This window comes from Anastrepha ludens, chromosome 2 (genome assembly GCF_028408465.1).
Source record: "Anastrepha ludens isolate Willacy chromosome 2, idAnaLude1.1, whole genome shotgun sequence".
NCBI classification, from domain to species: domain Eukaryota; kingdom Metazoa; phylum Arthropoda; class Insecta; order Diptera; family Tephritidae; genus Anastrepha; species Anastrepha ludens.
The window spans coordinates 6,821,802-6,849,671 of NC_071498.1; the positions used below are offsets into that span (position 1 = coordinate 6,821,802).

Below are 27,870 nucleotides of genomic sequence, written 5' to 3' on the forward strand. Positions count from 1 at the left end.
ATTGTTGAGAGATACTGTAACAGCTAATTAAGCGCAATTTTGGTTCCGTCCACTCCATTCAGGTATTTTTGATGTTAAAGAAAAAGTCGCTAATCTGCAAAATGTCGATAAAATCACAGAAATAAAAGTAAAGGATTTCTTTTTCCCCTAAATTTATATAAATATTTGCCAAACCACTTGTGCCTCCTCCACGCTGAAGAGCAATAAAAACTTATATTTAGTGTATTTGTATTCGCAAACTTTATTATATATTTTTACCTTTAGTTAACATAAATATTTTCGGCGAAAGTTGATGCGCATTAATTTGTAAATATTTAATTTTTTTGCATAATTTGGAAATGTACAAATTTCACTAAATTTTTCCGTCAACTTAAACAATTTGGATATACTTTTCTTACCTGCTAACTTTAAACCAACTTTAAAGTTGTATTTTCAATATTAACAATCGATTGAAACACACATCGCAATATCTGTATGCATGCATGTATGTGTGTTTTTAAATAATCAGCGCTTCGATTACGATTATGCACATACATATAATATATCTCGGTGTACGCTCTGATTAAAAGTTAAGCGATATTCAGTTATTCACGTATGCAAGTGTCAATATCTTTATTATTAAATTTAAAAGAAGTTTAAATTTACGATTTCCTTATCATTGACTACATTTCATGACACACATTTTCAACTTAAGAATTTTCTCAGTACGAATATATCAAAAAATACGCATTCATAGGGACCATTTTTCTTACACATCATTCTTGTGCTGACATTGAGAGTTATGCATAAATACTATCACATACATACGTATGTGTGGCTATGAGTAATGTTCCATGCCTTTTTAAATAAATAAATAACTTAAATAATGAAACAAATCTGCTTTCTTTCTTGCTACTACATACAATACATACAATTTACATATTTAGGGATTTATTCTACTGTATATTTATCTGCTGGTACGATTGAGAGATTTAAAAAATTGTTTGTGTGATACTAAACAGAAGCATTTCTATGTCAAATACATATATATGTATGTATATAATAGTTGTTAATCAGTTTTAAAAGTTCCATTACTTCGCTATAATATCAGACATTGAGTTAAATTATATGAAAGATAACAGATCTTGTGGGAGAAAAACCATGATTCATGTGCTACATATCAAAATAATTTAATAAATGCGTTTGCAGTAAAAATGTAAGAAAAAATATAGCAATATAAATAATACATAGGTAAATGATTTTATAAACAAAAATTTCACAAAATTGCTAAAAAAAACATTGGGCGTGAAAAAGTTTATCATTAAATGGCATTAAACTAGAATTGAACTTAAAATACTTGTTTAGTCAATTATTTTTGCAATCTTATTGCAAATTTGTAAAGACAATAAAATATTGCATGTAGTTTTTACTGTTATACTCTCAACTTGATTATCACGTATTTCGCACTTTATAAAAGCACCTAAGCATAAATATTACTCGCTAATAAAATTAAACAAAAGTTAAATTATAAAACAATTTAAACAGAATTAGCCACCAAAGTGGTGGTTAAATTTTGTGATAACGCAAAAAATGCAAGAAACATATGGTTTGCCTTTATTATAAGCTTTGCAAATAAGCCATTTGCACTTAAAGTTGCTTGCTCGCAAATATTTAAAATGTTTAACTTAAGCTTTAGAATGGTTCCAATGATACTGAACTGCACGCCGGGAAAATATTGCCACATCTCAATGGAAGTTCACTGCCTCAATTCATTTCACATTCGTCCTTTTCTTGTTTTTTGTTAAATGAATTCGTTGCTTTTGGTATTTTGTTTTCCACTTTTATGTTAATGCTAGTCACTTCCTATTCCAGCGAAATTCCTTGTATCCAAGAACTCAAGTCGCTGGTATCTGCTTCCAGAATAGCCTCGACCGGCTCGTCTTTAGAGAGAATATATTGAGCGGCCGTTCGACCAGTCAAATAGGCACCGTGTACAGTTGAGTAAAAGTTGGCATGTGTATGCTCGCCGGCGAACAATACGGCGGGCTAAAAAACAAATAAATATGTAATTATTAGTGGTAAGTGATGATTGTTGTTACTATTATTGCTATAGTAATTTATTGTTATTACGCAAGTGGGGAAAGTTACTGATCTCCATTCACTTGGGAGTGGCCAGGACGATGCTTCTGCATATGGTTCAAGCAGCGCACAACTCCCGGAATTAGCCCAAGTATCCTCTGGGTAGCTTCCGAACACCCGTTCGGAAGTGAGCTAAAATGAGAAGGCGAAACATTCCAGGACAGCTGGTTGGACTAAGTAGGCAACTGAGTAGTAAAGTCCACTCTCGACGAACAAAACTAACACTCTGCAAGACTCTCATCATGCCCGTCCTAACGTATGGCGCAGAAGCGTGAACGATGACAACATCCGATGAAGAGACGCTTGGAGTGTTTGAGAGAAAGATTCTGCGCAAGATTTTTGGACCTTTGCACGTTGGCAACGGCGAATATCGCAGGCGATGGAACGATGAGCTGTATGAACTTTACGACGACATAGACATAGCGCAGCGAATAAAGATCCAGGTTAGCTGGGTTATGTCGTCCGAATGGATACAAACGCTCCGGCTCTAAAAGTATTCGATGCGGTACCAGCTGGTGGTAGTAGAGGAAGAGGAAGGCCTTTTCTGCGTTGGACAGATCAGGTGGAGAAGGACTTGGCTTCACTTGGCGTGTCCAATTGGCACCGGATAGCACGAGAAAGAAACGACTGGCGCGCTTTGTTAAACTCGGCTAAAAGCGGTTATCGCGCCAATTAGGAAGAATTTATTGTTAAAATGGTTTATCACGCCCTGCTAGTTCGGTTGTTCTTTCAGTTTTCATCGTCGATTTCAGCTAAGGGTGGGCTAAAGCGGCATGCTGCTTCAAAAGGGTCGGATCTGAGGTTAAGGGAGGTTAGACGAGTTGGTTTAAGAGTCAACGAAGCGAAGGAATGGTTATCAGCATGCAATGTGGGCCTCATGAGGCAGCTGAACCGCTTTGTTTGGTTATTGATAATTGTTGTTGAAATCCTGCTGGAGTGATAGTTCTTGGCCGGTTACAAATCAGGGTTGTTCCGGTAATGTTGTTGTTGTAACAGTGCAGTGTAGTCACCGAAAACATGCTGTTGGATCCAGAGGGATGGGGTATTAGGTGAGTAGGTTTGATGGGGCATGTGATTGGTGGTTAGTGTCGTGCGGTGCACCTTCACTTTAAGGACATATATTGAGTACATCGGGGTCTATTCTAAATATGTAGGAGTTTAACCTACTGCAATATCCAGAACGTAATTGCGTCAAAGTTACGCGGGCCTCGAGGCAGATGAAGCTTTGTAATAGGTAGGGGTTGGACTCCGATAACGCTGAATGTCGTCGGGAGTTTGGGAAGCTCGTAAGGGTCTCCCAATAAATGTCGTTTAATATCTGTCTATATTCTGCTAATGTGGAACCGACTATAGCTTGCACGATTGTTATAGCTCCGTTTCCACGGCAGTCGGTTCTACGTTACCTAAACGAGCCGGATTTATATCCAACCAAGGACTGTCACTCCAGCAGCATTCCACGTACATGGGGAATGTTTATGCTGCTACAACAACACCACTAACCTTGCCGCTTCGACGGTTCGAGCACGATTTTCAGAAAAAAATCATGCATGCTGAAAATCTTTAGTTCCATTTTCAATTACATTCATATTATCCCCCAATGAAGGTTATGGGCATGTTTTTATGATGGAACTCCCTTCCCACAGCCCCCAGGCCGCGCCACCACTCTCATTCGTCACTAATAATCGAATATTTGCTTAAATTTAATCTAAAAAATCTTAGTTTTTCCTACTTCCCACTATTTATAGCACACTCTAGACTTCATAATCCGCATAAACTGTTCAACTATGACCTAAATGCAAAGTTCAAAAACGGTTTGAGATAGAAAATTAATAAAAATAATTTTACTTGATACTTTTCTGATTGGTTGTTTTGATTTTATTCAACGAGGCATAGCAACGGATGCCGGGTATTGTAATATTATATAATATTATGGTTATTAATAAAAAAATATTTTCTATGAAATTATTGTTTGCAATTCTTTTATATACATATCCTAAATCACTCAAAACTACTCCTACGCGAGCGGGGCCGCGGGTTAAGCTAGTTTCATATAAGAAAAATCATTAGCGCGTACACTTCTGTTAGGTGTTTGGCCGAGCTCCTTCTCCTAGAGCATGAGACTCTTCGATTTCATATTTCATCAATAATTACTAATGTCACGACACATAAAAGTACTCACCTTCTGTGCTTGTGGATTCACGTAAAGTGGCTGTGCCAATAACTCTATATCTTCTTGCGTTGCGCCAATAGGTATTGAAGTGTAAGAACCACGAGAAAACGGTTGTGACTTCCAACTTGTGCTACATATATAAAATATAATGAATACAAATACAAATGAAAATATGTTCAATAGCACAGAAAGCGGACCCGCATACCACACGCAAAGTTTTGGTTTCGGCACATACGGATCCTTTAAGAATGTCCGCAATATCTCTGTGCATTTTTCTGCGACTTCTTCGTGAGACAGCGTCTCCATGTAGTTAGCCTCTCGTCCTGAAACCCAGCCCAATAGTAGTGTTTCAGATACTTTCGCAAAAGAATAAATCTTTTTGTACCAATTCTTGCTCAAATACTCGGTCGAACTGCGCTCTTCATCTGACAAATGCACATCGTATTTGTCATCGTCCCACAATAACATTATTTCAGAAAAGGAGGAGTTCAAAAACGGACGATCATATTCTAGGTAAATTTTATCTACTGTTCCAAACATTAAATTTTCAATTGCCTCCTGCTTGTAATGCGGTAGCTCAGGTGCAAACAGAGTTTTATGTGTTGATTTAAGTACACCCAGCGGTATGGTGCATATCACATGATCAGCGTAAAAGCTTCGCCCATCTTCACAGTCTACTCGCACAGCAGCATCTATTAAATTGCCACTCGAATCACAGTTGTCATCGGACTCAGTAGATTTCTCACGTACTGGGGCATTCGTTGTGGTTGCTGCTGATGCGGCTGCTGTGCGTGCAGTTGGCACTTCAGTAACTGTCTTTTCCGTATCATCTGAATCATCATCATCTTCTGAATTCTCATCGACTGTTTCCAGCCCTGTAATTGTCTTTTTCCGTTTCCAATGAATTTTCTTTACCGGACATTTGGTGATGATTGCCTCTTTCGGTATAGGTGCAGAAAGCGGTCGCAAAATAGAACTGTAGCCTTGCGGCGGCACAATGTTTCCACCTTGTAATTCTGTGTAGCTGCCTATAAGGTAATAAATTGTCGGTGAATGATCATATCGGTGTTATAATTCCTATATGTACAGTGCAACACTTACCCAGCTCTAAGAGATCCACTTCGTTCATGCTGGTACAGCCGGTAATACACGTTTCACGCTTGAGTAAACAATTGAAAATCAATTGCTTTAAGCGTTTCTCTTTCAGATCTTTTACAGAACTTAAGTAAATTTCAATTTCGTAATTGATGTGTTCGCCAACGCTATTAATGTCCGGCGGTGGGCTGTATTGACACATGAAGTACTCGTCACATCGACGCAAAAAGCAAACGTAAGCCTCGTAGATCTCTTGAAGAATGTTGAAAGGAACCTGATTTCCATCCTCGGTTGTGGCAATAACTGTGTGCGGTTTCGGTATATTCACCACACTGACTAGACCGTGTTGAACGGCAATCTCGAAAATAGGATTACCCAAAACACCATGTATCCAATTGGCACCGAGTTCAACCTAGCAAAAAGAGAATAAGAATAAAATTGGACGTATTAGAATGTACCCCGCAAATGATGACAGCGTAGATAAATAAATGTGTGTAAAAAACAAACAATAAAAATAAATATATAAAAAAATAAAATATACTAAAACGAAATTAAAAAACAAAACATAAGAAAATTAAAAAAATATATATACAATACATAAATACAAAAACAAACAAAATACAAAATACAAAATAAATAAAGAATATATATATATATATATATATATGTATATATAATTGGCGCGTTCACCCTTTTTGGGTGTTTCGCCGAGCTCCTCCTCCTATTTGTGGTGTGCGTCTTGATGTTGTTCCACAAATGGAGGGACCTACAGGTTTAAGCCGACTCCGAACGGCAGATATTTTTATGATGAGCTTTTTCGTGGCAGAAATACACTCGGAGGTTTGCCTTTGCCTGCCGAGAGGCGAGGTGTTTTTCTTAATTTTGGTGTTCCACCGAGATCCCAATCTACGTTCTTTCTGTGAATTCCGAATGCCGTATTCGGCAGCCGCCGTAGTCACGCACCAACCCATTCGGCTACGGCGGCTGCCGAATACAAAACAAAAAAATTAATAAATAAAAAGTCCGAAAAATAAAATATACAAAAACAAGTATAACTAAATTTAAACCAATAATGTTCGCAAAGTTTTGAAACATTTTGATTGGGTTCAATCAAAAACAAAATAACAAAATATAAAATGTATAAAAGCCAAATAATAAAATAAGATTAAATAAAACAAGTATAACTAAATTAAAAAAAAAAAACGTTCACAAGGTTCAAAAAAATAAAAATCAAAAATACAAAAAAAAAAAACAAAATTATAAAAAACCTGATAATAAATAAAGATAAAACTAAAGAAGTATAACTAAATTTAAAAAAAGAATATTGTGAAAAAAATTTATTGAGTTCAATTAGTATGTAAGTAGGTACAGTGAAACCTCCCCTTGCGGACACCTCCAATAAGCGGACACTCCCCATAACCGGACAAAAACTGTGGAACCAAGCTTTATGTTGTGGTTTTAGAACGAATTCCACTCTAATAACCGGACGCGGACACTTTTTCTCATTTTTTTTTGTTCTCATCACCTCTCGAAAGCGGACGAGGACCTCTCGGTAACGGACAAGCAAAATATATCACTGAACAAATGTGTAAAGAAAACAATAGAAACCTCTCATAAGCGGACGCGATACTCTAATCCGCGGACAACAAAGATAGTAGATAGACAATAGTTGAAATAAAAAAAGAATACATTCAACTAAACACACGAATCTACATGCTGAAACATGTGAACGTGTAACGGGATCTATGTATGTGTAACAATGTGTAGCTTTTAGCATGAAAAGAACAGAAATGTTTGAATAATTTGATTTGTATTTTGCAAAACTTTTATGTTGTGTTAATTGTTTCAATAGTGAAAATGTCATAGAAAAAGAAAATGCTTTCCATTAAGGAAAAAATGGTAGTTTTAAATGTGGTTGATAAGGAAAATTTATCTGTTCGTGCTCTAGCAAAGAGGTTAGTACTACACAAAATTGTTTTTTTTAATATTTTTTCAACAGGTTTCCTTTTGTTTTGCTTTTAAAGGTTCAATATTGGAAAAACCCAAGCTGCCACTCTCGTGAAACAAAAGGAAGATATTAAAAGAATATGGATGGGCGGTGATAACGTCAACAAAAAGAAAAAGTTCTTAAACGCGGATGGCTCAAAAATTGACCATTTGAGTTTCGAATGGTTCGTTAAGGCCAGAAGCCAAAATATACCAATATCGGGTATTATTATAAAGGAAAAAGCAAGAAATGGCGTAGGCGTCATAATGTAACTTTTAAAAGAATATGTGGGTAATCTTCTGAGGTTAATTTCGAGGATGTGCAGCAATTTAAACAAAAACTACCAAATATTTTATTAGGCTACAGCCCAAAAGATATTTACAACGCGGATGAAACTGGACTATTTTTCAGTGCTTTGCTCTTGCTCTGAAGAAAGAAAAATGCGTGGGCGGTAAGTTATCAAAAGAAAGATTAACTGTGATATTGTGTGCCAATATGGTTGGAGATAAAGAAAAGCCATTGGTTATCGGAAAAGCAGCATGCCCACGCGCCTTTAAAAGAGGCAATATAGGAAGTTTGCCAGTGAAATGGAAGTCAAACCGGAAAGCTTGGATGTCTCGTGAAATTATGTGTGAGTGGCTAGAAATGCTTGATAAAAAAATGGGCTGCCAGAAGAGAAAAATTTTATTATTTTTGGACAATGCTACAACTCACCCTCGAGATATTAAACTAGATAACATAAAGTTGATCTTTTTACCTGCTAATACAACATCCGTTTGTCAGCCCCTCGATCAGCGTATAATACAAAATTTTAAGTGTCATTACAGATGCCATATAATCAAACATATTTTGACAAAATTAGGAGACATTCCAATAGACAGACTTTCAAAAACTTTTGACATTTTGGAGGCTGTTTTTTTTATTAAATCTTCATGGGACAACGTAACGGCAGAAACAATTAAGAATTGTTTTTCGAAAGTCGGGTTTCAAAAAGCTCCGCTTGAATGTTCTGACTTCGAGGCAGAGGATGATATTCCCATATCGACACTAGCGGCTTTGATAAAGATTTTAAATGAAAACCAGCAAGGTCAATATACAGAAGAGTTTTTGTTAATCGACGAAGTTGTTAATACAGAAGACAATAATATTGACGTTGTCATTGACGAAATTAATACTGAGGAATTATCTGACGGAGAAAGCGAAGACTCAAATCATGTATGTGTCCAGGATGTCAGATCAAATTATATCCTGAAGAATTAGAACAACTGCGTCGCATTAAACAATTTCTAAGAGACGATATTACTAGATTCCAATACGCCAAGACTTTAGAATGTCATCTTGAAAACCTTTTTCTGAAACATAAACAGGAAAATCTACGACAGACTACGGTATATGAATTTTTGAAGCCTAAAACATAAATATGTTCAATCAAATATGTATATTCAAATGTGTAAATATATTCATTGTTCCCAATATAAAAATGTACATACATACATATATATTTTTCAATAGAGTTTTTTTTCAACCCCCATAAGCGGACACTCCCCATAAGCGGACGAAAATTGTGGAACCGTGAGTGTCCGCTTGAGGGAGGTTTCACTGTATATGCTGGTGAGGTGCCACGCCAAACAAGTGACCGTTGATTGAAAAAATTTCCTATATTTTACGATTTCTACCAAAATATGGCTCAACTCAGGATAAACATGAGCCGGACCATGTTATCTCTGAAAATTTAATCACTCGAATAGCGAGATATTTTACATAAAAATATGGGAGTTGAAAAATATATTCCAGGTTTTATGTTTTTAGTGCCGTATTTTTTACCCACTCGACCCACTATAGTCGAAACATAATAAATAAATAATAAAAAACGTACTCTCGTCTAAATCTGTGCCAAATTGTATTAATATTCCTTGTATAATATTAAAAAACTGACGGAAGTGCTACTTCAATGTTGCACTTAAAAACATAAGAACCACTATTCACATAGCGGTCAGATTTATTCAATTAACTCAACACATCTGAAATACCTTAACCCTTCGCAGATATTTGGCATTAAAATTTTCTTTGTTATGATTTATAAGAAAAAAAAATTACTTCAAAATAATTTTTTAAAGGTACTGCTATTTTCATGTTCACAACTGTACATATATGCAACCGAATCATAGGGTGTCTATACATTCAATCATGCGTATACGGTGCCAAGCAGCTCATTAGTCAGCATCAGTATTTTAATTCGACGATGCAAATTAACGGTAATCTTGACATGCTCATCGAGAAGCCAACTGAAAATACTGACGTTTCCACGACAGTCGGTTACGTTACCCAAACGACCCGGCGTTATATCCGGCCAAGGACTGTCACTCCAGCAGCATACCCTGTATGTAAGTATGCGGAATGTTTATGCTGCTACAACAACAACAACAACTCGTATATTTTAAAATTTATAAAGGGCCAGGCAATGTATATTAAAACAATGATTATTACGGTTTTACGGTTATTGGCGCAGTTTTACAAGAAGTAGGGGTTTCGAATACAATTTTTCAGTAACTGAATTGTTCCAAAAAAAATTACGATTGTGTGCAATTAATAAAGGGAATTGTTTTTTGGATGGCATCGAAAATGATTAATTACGAAAATTATCCGTGTTCCTAATTTAATCTAAAACTATTCGCTCAGGTATTAAGCATAAATGGCGCGTACACTTCTGTTAGGTGTATGGCAGAGTTCCTCCTATTTGTGATGTGCGTCTTGATGCTGTTCCATGACTAACACTTTAAGCTGACTCCGGACGGTAAATGGTTTTTTATGAGGAGCTTTTTTATAACGGAAATACACCATTCCGCTACGGCGGTAGTCAGCATAGTGAAGGCAATATCTTTCAGATATCACGTTCCGGCAATTTTCCTAGTCCAAGGAATCTTCTTTACACAAGAGCATGTTGAAGTACTCACAAAAATATCTTTGAACATTCATACGAGTAGGTGGTATAAATAATTGAAACCTATATACATACATATGTTAATATATACACATATGGTATGTGAATCGGTTCCATTGAGATATGCATGGCACCGATGTAATTCATTTTATATTTTTTTACTTTATTCTTGCCACAAATATTATTATTTGGCAAGATATTTATGAATTATTTTATTTTTTTTTTGTTTTGTTAATATTAGCTTTAATTATGTATTGTTTGGAACAGATAAAAGTTAATAGAACTACATATGTAACTGCCCACATTTGTATGTATGCATGTAGATATACATCTTTACAAACCTTGCTAATTTTTATTATCCCATAAAATTTTTTAATGTCAGCGGCTCTTTCACAAATAATACCAATAAAATTAAAATTTAATTGCTTGTGAAACTAGACTGAAAGTTTTAAATAATAAGCATTGCATGGCATTGTCTTGTGTTGACAGTGAATATAAAGAAAGCAATTTTTTGCTGCAAATTAGATGCGGAAGACGCCAGCATAGGTACATAGAAATAATTGTAAAAAGTTGTTAGGACCTACTTATTTTTACGTAACTATTTTCTTTTATTCGCGCTCTGCTGTAGCTGTTGTGGTGGCGTTTCTCGCTTGAAATAGTGACTGTCTGGCTAATGTGGCACCAACCTATGATAATTACAGCCCAGATCAGACGGCACAAAGAGGTTCGTATGTACACACTAATATATGTATATTACATATGTATGTATGTGCGACAAACCGTAGTCAAACAAGTCTAAAATGTGGGTTGATCATTTCGAGTTGATATCATGCCGATCTAATTAAATTTTACAGAAAAAATAGCAACATCCACTCGTTTTAGTTTGATCTCAATAACGAGAATTTACTGCGCACTATTCTGTGCTATTGTAAATCTGTTTATTTAGCCTTTTTGTTATGCAATACATATATTGGGAATCCGTGCATTGGTTCCGCTTCGCTTCCGCTTAATATAATTTTAAGTGATATGGCAATAAACGCATTGAGGTACGTTCTGATTTGTTTTTTTTTTCATATACCGGCAATCCGAATGCCGGTACATTTTTAAGAATTTATGTATCTAAATCGCAGTGCTTTGCTTTTGTGCGTGTCTTTAAAAATGTATTCACACGTTTTACTATATACATGTGCGCTTCCTAATAAAACAAAATAAGACGAAATAAAAAATTCAAGGTGATGATAGCTGCGTGTAGGACTGCTAATTAGCTAACCAACATATGTACGAGTATGTACATACTTAACCAAACACTTGTTTTTCTATTTACTATATACATATACATATGCGCATAGATTTTCCGCCTTTTCCTTGATATAAACCCAATAAAACTTAAATTGATAAGACATTCCTAAGACAGAGAATTCCGCGCTGCCCTGATACTGATTTGCAAGTAGATGCATTCAGGTACGGGGTGTCTGTCGGCATTATCAAAAAAATGTTTGAAGTTTTATTCTCTTATTTACATTATAAATTGCCTCCACGTCAATTAATAGAGGTAAAATCATATCTGTATCACCCATTGCTTTCGGTGCACCTACATATTGACAATAGTATTTTCTGAACACACTTTAATCCAACAACAATATACCCTTTTTTTGAAAAGGTTATGTGTACATATGTATGTACATGATAATTTTTAACGAATGCACTCAAATTTGTATCCTTTTTGGTCTAATAGATTTTGAAGCATGCCACGAGAAATGTGCTGTACACAAGCACGTACACAAATGTTAATTCATACACGTACATACATATGAATGAACGAACGTATGTATGATTATTGAATTTAATTTGAAAAGAAGTTTATAAAACTTTTGCATATATAATTATGTATGGCAATCACACAATTTGCAATTAGTTTCGTTCTAAGAAGCAAATCGGTTTGAGCCTAATAATAGCCGCTCGAAATAGAGCATAATATACGAAAGGAAACAAAGTTTTTTTAACGGGGCGTTAAAATTGATAAATGGCAAGTGTTCTTCAAAAATATTTAGCTAGAAGTGAGTGCTGAATTTATAAAAACAAATATACCTATATATATTTATATTACATTACCACAACGTCTTGCTCGCGGCTTACATAATTGCTTAATTATTTCTAAATTCTCTTACTCCATAAATATTCATATATGAACCGCATGGATGCATTATAAACACAAATAAAACTCTTACTCTTTGCGAACGGAGAGGTATCGAAACAATTCGTCCGCCGATGCGGCTACGTGCTTCCAGAATAAGGAAATCATTGCAGCCACTATATATAAGGTGATTTGCAGCCGAAAGTCCTGCCATTCCTGCACCAATGATGAGTACCTTCACCTTCGATGGCAGCTGCTGTTGCTTCGTAATCACATCGCTGCTGGTTGAAGCACTCGTACTTGCGGCCTCTTCGGTTATTGGCGAAGGTGTTGGTGCAGTTTCACCCATTTTCCACTAATTACGCTGATCAATTTTCAGATAAAACACTTTTCTTTAGCACATTTATAAGCAATGGCTATTTATTTATTTTTTTATATTTTCTCCAATAGGAGTTTTTATCGTACTTTTCCGCAATTTTGTATCGATCTAATTCGTACGCTCGCCTGATGACAATTTAGACGTCAAAATACGTTCTTGTATTCGCTTTGTAGTAATCAGCTGTTAGCGGTCTCATTGCGCATCTAAGAGCTGCCATCACTTTGATATTTAAATATATATACATTTTATATATATTATATATACGATATTCCAAAGTATAAGCCGACTCCAAACGACAGATATTTTTATGAGGAGCTTTTTCATGGCAGAAATACTTTGCCATTGCCTACCGAGGGGCGACCGTTATTAGACAAATGTTTTGTTCTTAATTTTTGGTGTTCCACCGAGATTCGAATCTACGTTCTCTCTGTGAATTCCGAATGGTAGTCACGCATCAACCCATTGGACTACGGTGGTAACCATTTAATTAAAGTTTTATAATTCATAATATTTATGAAAATATTGTTTTATTGTAAAATCTGTATATGCATATCTTAAAAAGAAGTACCGCAGGCGAAAAAGTGAAATAAAACATTTCACGATTTTTATTAAAGAAAATTTACTTACATAAATATACATATATGTAAAACCTGAAATTGAAATAAACGAATATTGTCACTGTCGTCCTAAGACCATATCACCCAATCAATAGAATTCTCATCAGTATTATGTATTGATTTTGTTGTTGTTGTAGCAGCATAAACATGTTGCTAGAGTGGCAGTACCTGGTCGGACTTAAGTCCGGGGGGTTCCGGTAACGTAGAACGGAATGTCGTGGGAAAGATTATGTACTGATATTTCCTGTTGCTTTCATAATGCTTTTTCAATATTTTTTAAAATAAATAGTATTACAAAAAATATTCCCATTTTTTGATTTCTTTTTTCATTTTGGGGTTTTTTATATTACTTAATTTTATACTTTTCTCACTATCGTTCCATTCACAGTTCCTTCCACACGTGCGATATTACAAGCATTTAGAAGAAAATTTGTAATATAGGTTTTAATTACAATATAAAGTGTTATTTAGTGAAAAAGTTTTAAATGAAGTGAATATTGTTCTTTTTCAGTGTTTGTATTTAAGCAAACATTTAAAATTATGAAATTTATTAAAAAAATAAGCATTTTTAACCATTATTTATAAAAAAAAAATACTACGATTCGAAAAACTGATATATTGACTATATTTATTTGTTAAAATAGATCAATCTCTTTTGTTTAGGGCGTTTGGCGGATTTCCTCGGAATATAGGCGAAGCACAAATTTGACATTTGCACCTTTTTACGCCTTGATACTTTCTATCATAGACCCGGGGAGTAAAAATAGAAATTAGGTCCACGCACTTAGAAGTGCTTTACCAATTAGAATCACTGCCCTCGCTTGTGGAATTATGACCAAATTACATCTTTATTGCGGCATAGCGCTTGACTCCCCAGTTCTAAATACAACAGTCTCCAACACTGGTTAACATATTTGCTTTCTTTTTCGCTGTTTAATTTTTTCCATCTTTTGCTTTTGACAACTAAGGAACAAAACAAAATATTACAAAAACAAACCTTCGTCAGCGGTGAAAAGTAATTGGAACTTTATCTCTGGGGAGGAAAAATCTTGAAAATATGTCTCGGGCAAAGGATGAAGCTGGGACTCCTACAAAGAAGCTACGTTTTCGCGGAGAGTTAAACTTCCATAGTCGTGTCGACGAAATATTCACGGACGAACACAAACGGTCCAGCGGTGGGAGTTCTGCTAAGGGAACTAATACAAAACAAAATGACGAGGACAAAGAGCATAAGGAAAAAGGTGAGTGGGCGTTGGTAGTGATCGGTGCAAACAAGTGGCATATACAACTATTGACATTTGATGTGATTTATTTCTGTTCACAGAAGCATCACCCTCGTTCATGGACTTTTTCAAGGTCGAACTGACTCGAGGTTATATATTGGAACACGATGAGGAACGCTACACAGCACGGCGTCAAAAAATATATTCTTTTATGCGCATACCACGCGACCTGGAGCGTTTTATTGTCTACGGCATAATGCAATGTGCTGATTCCTTTCTATACATACACACCTTTCTACCTGTGCGCTTCACTTTGGCTATGTGGGGACTATTTTCACGTCCAATTGCAAGTTGCTTGGGATTGCGAAGACGCACTCAGCGTCTATTGACGCCGGCGGAAATTTGCGATTTGCTGAAGGGTACAATATGGATTGCATGCACATTGCTGATGCTGTCCGTAGATACCAATCGTATTTACCACATCATTAAATCTCAATCCATTATAAAGTTGTACATTTTTTATAACATGATTGAGGTTGGAGACCGTTTGCTATCCGCTTTCGGGCAGGACACAATTGATGCGCTATTTTGGACAGCAACTGAACCGAAGAATTCAAAGCGGGAACATTTCGGACTGGTCACGCATATTGTGTTTGCGCTTATTTACGTTTTGCTGCACAGTTTCTTAATTATGTTCCAGGTAAAGATATTTAATGTTAAAATTCGCATCAAAACTTTGATGAAATATTAAATAATGAAATAATTTACGTTGTACCTATTCTCTAGGCTACTACATTGAACGTGGCTGTGAATTCAAATAATAAAGGTCTACTAACAATTATGATTTCCAACAATTTCGTCGAGCTAAAAGGATCAGTGTTTAAGAAATTCGACAAAAATAATCTTTTTCAACTGACTTGCAGTGATGTGCGCGAACGTTTTCATCTGTCGGTATTGCTTTTCATTGTAGTGATACAAACCATGAAGGAGTTCGATTGGAGTATGAGTCAGTTCTGTGTAATGGTGCCCGATTGTATTGCTGTGCTAGTTACGGAAGTGTTAATTGACTGGATAAAACATGCTTTCATTACACGCTTCAATGAGATACCAGAGTACATTTATCGCGAATATACTACCAGCTTAGCCTATGATATGACTCAGACTCGACAGAAACATGCGTTTTCGGATCATTCGGACTTGGTGGCGCGGCGTATGGGCTTCATTCCCTTCCCATTGGGTGTCGTGCTAATAAAAGCCATATATTCGGCGGTCTCTTTCAATAATGTCGCTGCATGGGTGCTATTTGGATTGGCTTGCATATTCGTATTAGGCGTTCGTATTTGTTTGACCATCTGCGCTTTAGGTAAAGCCTGTAAACTAATGAAGGATCACCAAGATGAAAAAAGTAATTCTACACCCAGCTCCGTAACTAATGCACCTCCGGTTGGTGGTAGCGGCAGTGCTACAGGTGCTAGTAATGTCTTAAATAGCGGGAATAGTATGGCTGGCTTTTCCACATTATCAAATTCAACAGGTAGTTCACGAACGCGCGCCGATACTGCTACATCACCCACACTTCCGACACACAGTCTTCAACGATCGATAACTATAGATCAGTGTGTTTTTGCGCCAACCGCTAATAATTCCACTTCTACGCCAAAGAATCCGAAAGCATCACAGAAATCGACAAATACGATTGATCCGAATGAAGTCGAGTTGGATGTGAAAAACTCGCTAGAATTGGGTGCTACGGCACTATTTTCCAACAGTGACGTAGACTTGGATGATGTGTGCCTTAATGAGAAAGTGTTAGAATCGAATGCCAATACCAATGCTTTCGTTGAGGAAGAGTTGGCACGCAGTGAACCCGAACTTTTCCAACCACAGCAGCGTGTTGAAAATTCACTAAGTGCCAGCGATGATACGGTAAAGGATGGTACTCAAATGGAACGCCCGTGTGGCGTACCGAAACGAACGCACAAACGTTCCGAGTCTGAGCCGAGCATGCAGAGCATTGTAGGCGTTAGCGAAACAGACTCGCAGGCGTAGTGCAGGTGCAGTTAATTTATTTGTTTGAACTTTTGTATTTTGTATTTAAAATGGTGATGTCCTATGAATTGTGCATTAGTTTGGTAATTTATATTATATTATGTTCATTTTATATGCTTATTCAGCACGATAATTTCGATTGCTGCTCTTATTTGCAGGTAATATATTTTTAAACAGTAAGAAACAAAAAAAGACCTTTAGCACATAAATATTTTAAAAGTTTGTTAATTTCGTAAAATCTTAAGTTAATGCTTATATTGCATATTTATACACTTAATTATGTTTTTATTATACTCGCAATGCTGACCTCAGCGAGAAGCATTAGTGAAGTACTAGCAAAATAATGAAATATGGAGATATTTTGTGCTGATATTTGTACACTCAATTATGCCATGCCTTAAGACCATAAAATTTGTTAAATAAACTCACTACGATAACAAAGTGTTTATGATACTCGATGCGTTTTTTTAATATCTACTCTATTCCAGGTTTATATAATATCCATATATAAATTAAAAACGGATATAAGTATTCAGCAAATATTTTTTTCTTAAGTTATAAACCTTCCAATAGTAACATTGGAGTATTTGGTAGTCACATAATGCAGTCATATTACAACGAATTCATTAAATTCAAATCAAACAGCCTGTGGGATGGGTTATTTTAAAATAAGTACGTTCACATATGCAGTAGTAGCAATAAATCTATAAAAATGAATCTATTTGCCCACATATGGCAGATTAGCTGCAGAATTGACAATCAGCTGCCAAGACTTTTTTGATTTTTCTTCATTGCATTTGGTTTGTTGGAATATTTCAGTTCATTTGGTTTGTTTCACCATTAACGATATGAACAAAAGGCAAAGAGAGGCAAAAGTTAATTTAATTGCGCAATTTGCTGCTAGTAATAGACAGTTAAAGGAAATTCGTAAACGACGTCCAGTGAGGTTGCAAAAAATTATGGCAGCGATACGCATGCGAAATTCGATATTACATTTTATAATAAGCAATAATAGGTCAGATATCGCATTTTGAAGTTTCCATGTTTGTGAATTTTTCGATATTCGAAAATCCATTGAGAGAAACATGAGACGTGATACGGTCCAAGACTTCAAAATGCGTTATCTCAGTGAAAAATTAAGATATTTGAGCAAACTCAACGGCATTTAAAAGAGGAAGTCTTATACTTTAAAATACTATGTTTACTTTTTTATGAAGAGCAAAATCTGCGTAGCTACATAACCTCAAAAATGGGCAAAAACAGCGTTTTTTGCACTTTTGGGTTAAAATATCTCAAAATCCTGACGTGATAGAGCAATTTAAACCCCGGATTCGGATTCTACGCAAAAAATTACTTCGGAAATGACACTACACTTTTATAGAACATTCCGAACCCATTTTTTTCCAGACATGTGTAATTATATGATAATATGACTTTTAAATTTTAAATGTATGCTATTTTTGGCAAATATGCATCGGGTGTTTTTTAAGAGGTTGAAAACTAAGATTTTAGATTTAATTGAGGCTTGAACTTCGAACTCATGGCCTTTTGTGCCTTTTGACAACTTAAAATGGTAGTACACCTATATTTTGCTGAAATGAAATTTTTTGTTATTTTAGTCTGGTAAATAATTTCATTGCATTTATTTTTTAATATGATATTCGGCATATGCCCGTCGCGGCTACGAGTTATGGACCATTCGATCAGTCAACTTTTTCCAAAACGGCTGAATAATAAATCTAAATGAGTCCAATCAGCAAAAATACGCCCCAAACGACGGTAATTTGGGTTCAATTCTTGCACGAGTTGTATTTCATAGGCACGTAAGTCAAGAGCTTTACGTGAAATTTTCCGCGTAGTCGAAGGACAAATGCCAACAAGCTGAGAACAACGACGAATCGACATTTCGGTGGCTTCTTCAACACTTTGCTCTATGAACTTGGCGAACAGATTAATTTCGTAAAATTTGTAGAATTTGTATTCGCCTTTTAATGTTTTTGGCATTCAAAAGGAATTTTTTTTTTGGAATGATAGGATAATCGCATTTAAAAGGGCGAAAACTATTTTTGTCGGTAATTAAAATTTATTCTAAGAACTTTTTTCAAAAATTTTGCAATTTACAAAAATTTGAATCTTCCTGTTAAAAATCGACACATAGTAATGTTAAAAAAGTTCCCCCCAGTATTCTATAGAGGAGTTAAAGGGGCGAGATATAACTTTTGTTAAAGTTTAGGCACTGCTACTCCCATGGGGGGTACTCCGACCACCGAACCCAAATCTCAAAAAGAATGCTACAGGGTTGCCTATATTCGACGGACCCATGTTTTACAACAATCTTTACGTCAATTGAATTTTATATGGGAATAAATGCAAATCAATGCGGATAATTCGTTGTAAAGTGGTCCGAGCAATGCCCCACTGCTGAGATTTTGGCATGTCCTTGGCGACGTCTCAACACTGTGTAAAAAATCTGAAATATGTAATCATTATCTTGTAACTACCCCGTGGCAATGAAGAATCTGCTGTTCGAGTTATTCCTAATGTACAGTTGCCCCCAGTGCCTCCTTTTTATTTTAATCTCTTCTCTGATGGAGAAGATAATATAATAAAATAAATTCCTCTCTGAGCAATTGAGCGAAATTTATAACATTTAAAATGTATTGATACGTATCACCAAACAAACAATAAAAAGTTTGAGCTTTGATGTATTAATAGTGTGGGAATAATTTGTGTTTTTCTGGTAGTTCCTTAGGTTTTTCTTATTATTCTTTAACGATATTGAACATTGCGTTACATTTTGCAGATAACCTAAAACTGGTTTCAGTTATAATATAGTTTCAATTTGTCATGAAGAGGTTTACTCTTTCGACTAACTGCAAGGTGAGAGTCAGGCTACGTACTATAGGTTGGTGTGAGTAATTTTGCTGAAAGAAGAAATACGCATATATTTTTCATTGCGCTCACTATTAACAGTTATCCCACTTTCTGCTCTTTCTCGTGGTTTAAGGGGAAAACGCTTTATTTAGAGTAGTGTTAATAGAACCAATCACGCCTATAGTGAGCATATTTAGAAGTGTTAGTTTCTCTGCAACTTTGTAGCAAATCGCAAAGAGTTTACTCATAATAGAGATGTTTTTAAACATTCCCCATACATGTACAGGTATACAGGTACTGCTAGTGTGTCTGGGTCGTTCCGGTAACGTAAAACCAACTGCCACGGGAACGTTAGTTTCATTTGGAGGGAAATTTGATGTCAGATTTCCACTGCGTGAGCAATGGAGCAATCCAGAATACATTCAGAGAGGTTTGACGGATATTTTCTTTACCGATGGGTCCAAGAATGAAATAGGATCTGGAGTCGGATGGTACTTAAACGATAGTAAGTATATAAATATCACTATACTATGGGGAAAATGGCAATTGTTTTCCAAACGGAAATTTTTGCCATTCTGAAATTAGCCGAATGGATAATCGATAGGAGATGGAGCGTTAAACACATTGGAGTTTTCAGGGACAGTCAGGCTGCACTGAAGGCCCTGGAGAACGCGAAGCAAACCTCAAAGATTGCTCAAGAAGGTAAGAAGAAGCTTAATTTTGTCGCAAGACAAAACAGGCTTGTACTTATATGGGTTCCAGGACACTCCGGTGTTCAAGGAAACGAAATTGCCGATGAATTGGCCAACCGTGGAGCAGCGGTTCCGCCCCAGGGGCCAGAGCCAGTAATCGGAATCAGTTACGCAGGAATCATAAATTGAATCAGCGATTATGTATGCAATTTATGTATATAAAAAGGGATGGTCCGGTCTAGAACGCTGCAGAACTGCCAAGTGTTTTGTGAAAAGTCCGAACAGAAAACTGTCAAACTTTCTACTAAAACTTGGAAGGAAAGACGTTCGGTTGATGGTCGGTATTATTACAGGACAAAACCCATGGGGTCAGCATATGACCACCATTGGAATCATTGAGGACCTGATCTGCTCTTTCTCTGTGAGTGAGGTTACGAGATTAGGGTCAGGATGTCGTGAGAATGAGTAATATTCGTTCTCTAAAATTGGAGGATATTTACAGATTTGCGAAGGAATCTGGAAAATTCTCACAGGACTAACTACCTTTATCTCTGTGTCTATTCTTTCCTATCTCTTTCTCTGATACTTTTTTCCTTTCCTTCTTGAAAATCTACCCTCTTTCGCCAGAGTGTTTTAGGAGTCACCAAATGTCTTGGTGTTCCTTGGCTCGACCTGTTCATATTTCAATTCTCGACAATATAACCAGCAAGGCATTTACCCAATAGCTGAAAAAGGTTTGTATAAAAATAATAAATACAAATTAGAGGCACGAATGACCATTTATTAATATGTGGTAGTATTTAGGCGTTCCGCGAAAATCTACAGCATCCATTAAGCTCCCACACATGCCCATATGTGCCAATACGAGCTTCAGGTGGGCGAATTGGCATTTGTTTTTTCTGTCCTGTCCTGCAATAAATTTTGCTCATTTATACATTTAAATTCTACTTTACTCTTTTGTATGGTACGTGTGAATATATATGTATGCAAATGTGGATTTGTTTATTTTTTCAGGCGAATTGTACTCGCATTTGTTCCAACTTTTTTACAAATACATATCCTATTGTAAATACAGTGACTAAAAGTAGTTTCGTTTAGAAAAAATATTAATATTTGTCAAGCCGTCTAGTCCGAAACGAAGTTACAGATATTCGATGATTTATTGTGTTTATTAATTACAATTCTTTATAATTTTTTCTCTTTTTTCTCTCTCTTATTTATAAAAGTTACGACATTTTTTGTGAAATTACTCAGATAACCCTTAAATGAAGGAGAAGAAAAAACACGTCGTTTGAAGTCTGCCTATATTTCGTGGAGTCCAGTGGATGTTTGATGCAGGTTTGGGTGTCGTAAATGCGTAGCTTCCCAGTAGGAACCCATTTCTTAGCATGGCCTTATGCTTCTCAACTGCTAGCTTAAATACCTCTCTTTGTGGGTGATATTTGGAGAGCATGGCAAGGAGTGAATTCTTTGGAATCGTAAAATTAAAAGTACCTACAAAAAAAGATATTGGATATTTGAAAGATCTCGAGATTCTGTCAGGATAATGATCAGCTGTACAAGTAACAACGTTTGATAACTTAAGCTGTATAGTATCTGAACAGTTTAACTCCATAAGTACTTTTCTTTGTTCCCCAGCAAACTGCACCAAATTAGGAAAACCAAGCAGGGCAAGTGTTTCTCCACTTTCTCCTCCTTTCTATGGAACTTTCTGTTATTGCCACGGGGACTGGCAGAATAGCAGGATTTTCATTAGATTCACCATTTCTTTATCGTTGTAAAACTCCTAAAGTTTGCAAAGCTCATGCGATATTTTTCATTTTGCAAAGGCCTATAAACCTTCTTCCTGTAAGGGAACGGATTATATAGAAAAGTATTGAATATTTTATATAAAAAAGGGCTTTACACGAAATAGTTGCGAGTCACTGTATGTACACATACATATGTATGTCGATAAATATTTAAATGAAGGTTCATATGAAAGTGCACATATTGAATGTGGTCGGCAGTGGAATCCCACATTCTAGTCCGTTAGGACTATTGCGGGCGTTTTTCTGCCTTAAATTAAATTGATCAATAAGCGGAGTTTCTATTAAAACGCAATTAGTACATTTTTATACATTTTATTTAGAGATATAAAACATGTGTGGTTCAGCTTTGGAAATAAATGGATACAAATTAGTATTTTTAAAAGATACGCACACTAAAGTAAAGTACATCTACTATATCTGAGACAAGTCATTTTTTGCGTACAATACTTTCCATAAAAATATTGGGTCTTATCGATAAATATGACTAAAATAAAGCGAAAACTCGCTTCGGGCCGCAGTTAATATTTTTTCATTATAACCCGTGTAAAGAATTATGTCGCGCAGGAATTTCTTATAAAATTGAACACTCGGTGGCCTGTTCGAAAATCAATACTATCCCAATAACAGATTTGATGTTATGTAGACATTTGCTGTGGGCTCAATTACTAAAAGGTGATATTACTTGGCTTATTGGGGCAAGGTAAGATTGTTTATGTTTTGATGGCTCTGACAACAGAAACAATTAAGATTTTTACTCTTACTTTTTTAAGGGTTTGCTTTAACAAGAAAGTCAAGGCGAATTGAGTTCTTGCGAAAAAGTTGTGAAGGAGCTTATGAATTACTGATTCGAAGGAGAAAGGCAAAGAAGAAAGGAGAGCGATTACTACTTACGAAGGATTACCATTAACCACGATGGCGTAATCTTGTTTCTATCATTCTTAACCACTACCTACATATGTATATAAAAGTATTAAATATTTTTGTTTAGAATATATTTGCGTAAAAATTTTTTTGATATTTTGCATAGAACATAATACAAAGACAATTTTTATGACACGATTTATAAGCGAGTATGTAAGTACATATACATAAGTTATATGCATTTTTATACATTTTTGTTGTAAATATGTATGTATACACAGAAAGGTATTTGTTTTTAAAAATAAGCTGAAAAAATATTACCTTGAAATCAGCGCCATAATAAACTCCTTCCAGATGTAACCAAACCGTAAGAAATGAAAAGAAAAGAAGCCGCCCACGTCAAGTGGTGAATAAGCGAGCTGCTACATAGAATACTCGTATCGGGTAAGCGGATGTTTTCCCAAACAAAGGCTAGCTACAACTTGCACATAAAAGGATTCATCATAAATGCTTTTAATGGCTAAATAAACAATAGAAGAAGAAGAAACATTAATGGTACAAGAAGAGCAACAACTGACTCAGCAAAGTATGAGTAATAGAATAAATCTATGAAAGAGCGAGCATGTCAATGTGAATGTTAAATAGGCAACAAGTACTCAAAACCATGTTAAAATGATAACAACAATCATACAAACAACGCAACAAATACGGAAGCAACAGAAATTGAGACTAAACCATTTAATACCCAACTAACAGCAATGAGAGTGTTGATTAAATCAAATTCAAAGTTGCGTAGGTGGGTGGGTGGTTGGGCTTTTAAGAAAAATACGCTAAAGATGGTCAACAGACCCTCCTCCAGTTCTTAGTTTGACCCAATACCTGCGTAGTTGAAAGAAAATAGTTGAAAATGTAGGTGACAAAAGCATAATAAAATTAAATTATTACACTTATACACACATATTAGTTTGTATACAAATATATTCATGTAGAGATTTTACTGCTCTTAAATGCTTAAAGACGATATAGTCCAGTCAAAAGAGGATTTAACTTAGTAATTTTAGGAGTATGCGAGTTTAGCGAGCTGCTAAGCGGAGGAACCAATACATTAGCGAAGCGCGTACATGATTATACAGCTCAAAATCATACGACTAAATAAAGATAGCGGAAAAAACTTATAGACAAAAATGTTCACAAAAGAATGCTCTATAAAAAAGCTCTGAAGTATATTTTCCATAAAATCTATAAAAAAGAAGTTATTACGCTTTAAAACAATTCATCCCTTAATTTTTCGCGTAATTTTGTTTATAACTTTTTTATTATTAATTTTACAATAAAAAGTTTTGAATGAAAGTTGTAGATAATATTATTGTCTACAAAAAAGTATCTTACAAAATGTTCGTAACTTTCGGAATTCACGAGATAAATGCAAAAAACCAGTTGCACCCTTATTTCCAAGATGGCGGCTGCGGGACACAACCCCCGACCCCGAAAACTCAAATTTAAGTTCACAGTGATGGGTTTTACATAATAAAACCATAAACTCGCATACTCCTAAAATTACTTAGTTGGCTATTTTTTTTGTCTCTTTTGACTGGACTAATATAACTTGTATTGAACGGGCACTAATGTGAGCTACACTCACAGCATAACCCCAACAATTAAAGTTGAAGTGCCAAACTGGCGTTGTAAAATTTGTTGAGGATCTCTTTAGAAATGAAATTTAATACTTTTGTATTTGAACATTCGCTGAAGAATTATGCAAGACGTATGTATGTATATCAAGTTCCTATATAACTAGATCCATATACTGGTATATTTTAAGAAGACAGTAGCGATGTGCTTTTAAGAGGTTGAATAGTTTAACTAGTAGTGAATATGACAAAGTTTTGCAATATATTACTGAAAAAGTAAAGAAGAAAGAAAATTTTATATTGCATACGATATACATATAATTGGCGCGTACACCCTTTTTGGGTCTTGCTGTTGTTCCGACTCCGAACGTCAAATATTTTTTATGAGAAGCTTTTCCATGGCAGAAATACACTTGGAGGTTTGCCATTGCCTGCCGAGAGCCGACCGCTATTAGAAAAAACGTTTTCTTAATTTTGATCTTTCACCGAGATTCGAACCGACGTTCTCTCTTTGAGTTCCGAATGGTAGTCACGCTCCAACCCATTCGGCTACGGAGGCCGTCGATTGATCTCATGATATTACACGAGTAATAAATTTAATAATAAATTTAATAACTCCAGTGATATCATCCCTGGGTATTTGATTGAACTTATACAGTGTGGTTGGTATGTTTTCGTATATTGAACTTTACATTGATCAACATCAACCAACATCGATCAAGTATCCTTTCCGTAGTAGCCAAAGGTCCGTTTAGACGATTTAGAGTTAGACGGTTAGTTTAGAGTGAAAGGCAAAAAGGCCAAATACTAAATATTCATTAGAGCACTTCTAGAATTGTTTTATATTGAAAAGCAAAGGACACATGTAGATTTTTTTTATTTAAAATTGGTTAATTTTTAATAGCGACCGTGAAGCCCGTGAATTCTTTATTTTTTTCGCACGGGAAAAGTCATAAATCTAATATAATAGATATCTTTACACACATTTTTATACCCAGCCCAGGGCCAACTTTGTTTGCACTATCTTAATGTATCATATCACTATCTTAATGTATCTTAATATCATGAAAATGTTCTGAATAGTGCGACGAATCCATTAAGCGATTCCCGTATCTCTATTCATTCGGCTATGCAACGAAAAATAATGTAACATACTGCCATAAGAGTACACATACCTGTACATGCTTGTTACTGTAGATAACATCACAATGTACGTGTATCGTAACATTACGATACACGAATTACATATTTAAAATGAAATAGTGAGTAGTTTGCAGGAAACATGACTTTAATCTTCAACGTCAACTTAAGACTCATCTGTGCATTCTAAAATATATAATTTGCTTATTACCTAAAACAAAGCTGCATTTTATTAACAATTAAACAAAAAGCATCACACCACCTAAAAGCTCAGTTGCAATGGTATTTTTCCATCCAACATTCCTTTTTACTATTTGTTTATTTGTTGTTACTAGAACTGTTTCATTTAGGTTCCTCCACATTGTTTTTCCATCAATATTTAACTTCTTAACATTTAACATCGTTTATATTGTTTAACATTTGTTTAACATCACTATTGTGCTATTGTCATGTTATTAATATTAGCTCTGTTATTAACAGAGGCTTATACATAACTCACGCCACAAATTGGAGGAGAAGCGCCAGAAAATATGAGAGCTTCATCACCGCTATTGAGAAAATGGACGCCCAGCTGTTTTGCATAACTTGTTCCACGATTATTACAATTACTATTTATAATTTTTCAATTTACATACATAATAGTTGCGCGTCGCATTACCTACAAAAATCATATAATTTAAGGCGAAACAAATTTAATGATCCTCCATAACATTTTTGTGCTGAATAAGAGAAGGGCGTGAAATTTGTGAGTTTATAAATGTTGGTAAATGAGGTAGCACTACAAATCAATGGGACGCTAGTGCGAAGCCAGCCGAAACAGCCATATGAGTGAAATCCTTTTCCTTAAATAATGGGAATATTTGCTGTTTTGAATAAATTGATAATACACAAAAAACATTTATTTTTCTTAATTATTTTTTTGATTTTTAAAAAGAAACCACTATATGTACTACAAAAAGATGAGGAGACAAAAAATTCTGGGGCCGCTTAAACGCTATTATTTGACTTCTATTTTTTGGTGATAATGACATATCGGATGTGATGGAACGATGAGCTGTACGAGCTTTACGACGACATAGATTTAGTGCAGCAAATAAAGATTCAGGGGCATTGTTGGCTGGGGCATGTCGTCTGAAAGGATACAAACGCTCCGCCTTTTTGAAAGTATTCAATGCGGTACCGGCTCTGAAATTATTCTGCTTGGAAAAATCAGGTGGATAAGGACTTGGCTTCACTTGGTGTGTCCAACTGGCGCCGGTTAGCTCGAGAAAGGAACGACTGGCGCGCTTTCTTAAACTCGGCCAAAATCGCGGAACCGAGATCGCCATTAGTGGGATAAATGTTCAAACTTGCGAGAATGTATTGAAATATTGGGTTGGTTACTACAAAGTGGCGAAAAATTAATCATTCAATTTTGTTTTAGAATAACTTTTCTTACAAAATACAAAAAAAAAATGATTTTGAGCGCTCCGTTGCTTGTCTGCTTCTTGCCTGCAGCTGTCTTTGAGCTGAATATAGGTAGCCACCGAATAATCTCGAAAAAAGCGATCAAATATCTTGCGGTCTGGATCGACCCAAACTTTATTTCAGGCAGCATTTAAAAAATGCAAATTCCAAGGCGGCTTCTGTCATTGGGCCCTGATTCGACTTCGCCTTAATTAAGGAGGGCCCCAGGAAATCGCTGTTGACTACTATCATTGGTTGCTGACTCCATAATTCTTTATTGCAGTACCTATCAGTCTACGGGAAGTCACCCGGACATACAGGCAAGACGCGCTGCGTGTAGCTTGCGCGTACAAACGGTGTCTGATGATGCAATCTGTGTAATAGCTTGAAAGCTACCTCTGGACCTCTTGGAAGATGAAATGAATCGGTTCTATAACGTACAAGGAGTGCGGCTCACCCCAGTACAAAAAGCAGCTGAGCGATTGCTGACAATAAGCCGATGGGATCAGTCACAAAGCGGGCTGAGGACCTACAAACTCATGCTAAGTTTTGATGAGTGGTTAGTAAGAAATCGTGGAGACACCGACTATCACGTTTCGCAGTTACTCAACGGACATGGCGACCGCTTCAGAGAGAAACGAGCTACTCTTGAATAAGCTCTGGGTCCGTAACCAACCCCCAGCACCCTCATATGAGATATGT

General features: G+C 35.8%; 2 protein-coding genes across 2 annotated transcripts; one reads left to right on the forward strand and one right to left on the reverse strand.

Annotated features, from left to right (window-relative positions):
• Positions 1-579: 579 nt before the first annotated feature.
• On the reverse strand, positions 580-12,958 carry LOC128862624 (peroxisomal N(1)-acetyl-spermine/spermidine oxidase). Its single transcript, XM_054101323.1, has 5 exons — positions 12,540-12,958; positions 5,390-5,795; positions 4,494-5,316; positions 4,298-4,418; positions 580-2,025 (listed from the first exon to the last, which is right to left on the reverse strand). The coding sequence occupies exons 1-5, from the start codon at positions 12,792-12,794 to the stop codon at positions 1,843-1,845; spliced, it is 1,788 nt and encodes a 595-aa protein (XP_053957298.1). The 5' UTR covers positions 12,795-12,958; the 3' UTR covers positions 580-1,842.
• A 1,425-nt stretch (positions 12,959-14,383) lies between these two features.
• LOC128862640 (protein TAPT1 homolog) lies at positions 14,384-17,166 on the forward strand. The gene is made up of 3 exons (XM_054101324.1): positions 14,384-14,682; positions 14,766-15,364; positions 15,451-17,166. The coding sequence occupies exons 1-3, from the start codon at positions 14,499-14,501 to the stop codon at positions 16,711-16,713; spliced, it is 2,046 nt and encodes a 681-aa protein (XP_053957299.1). The 5' UTR covers positions 14,384-14,498; the 3' UTR covers positions 16,714-17,166.
• The last annotated feature ends 10,704 nt before the right edge of the window (positions 17,167-27,870 follow it).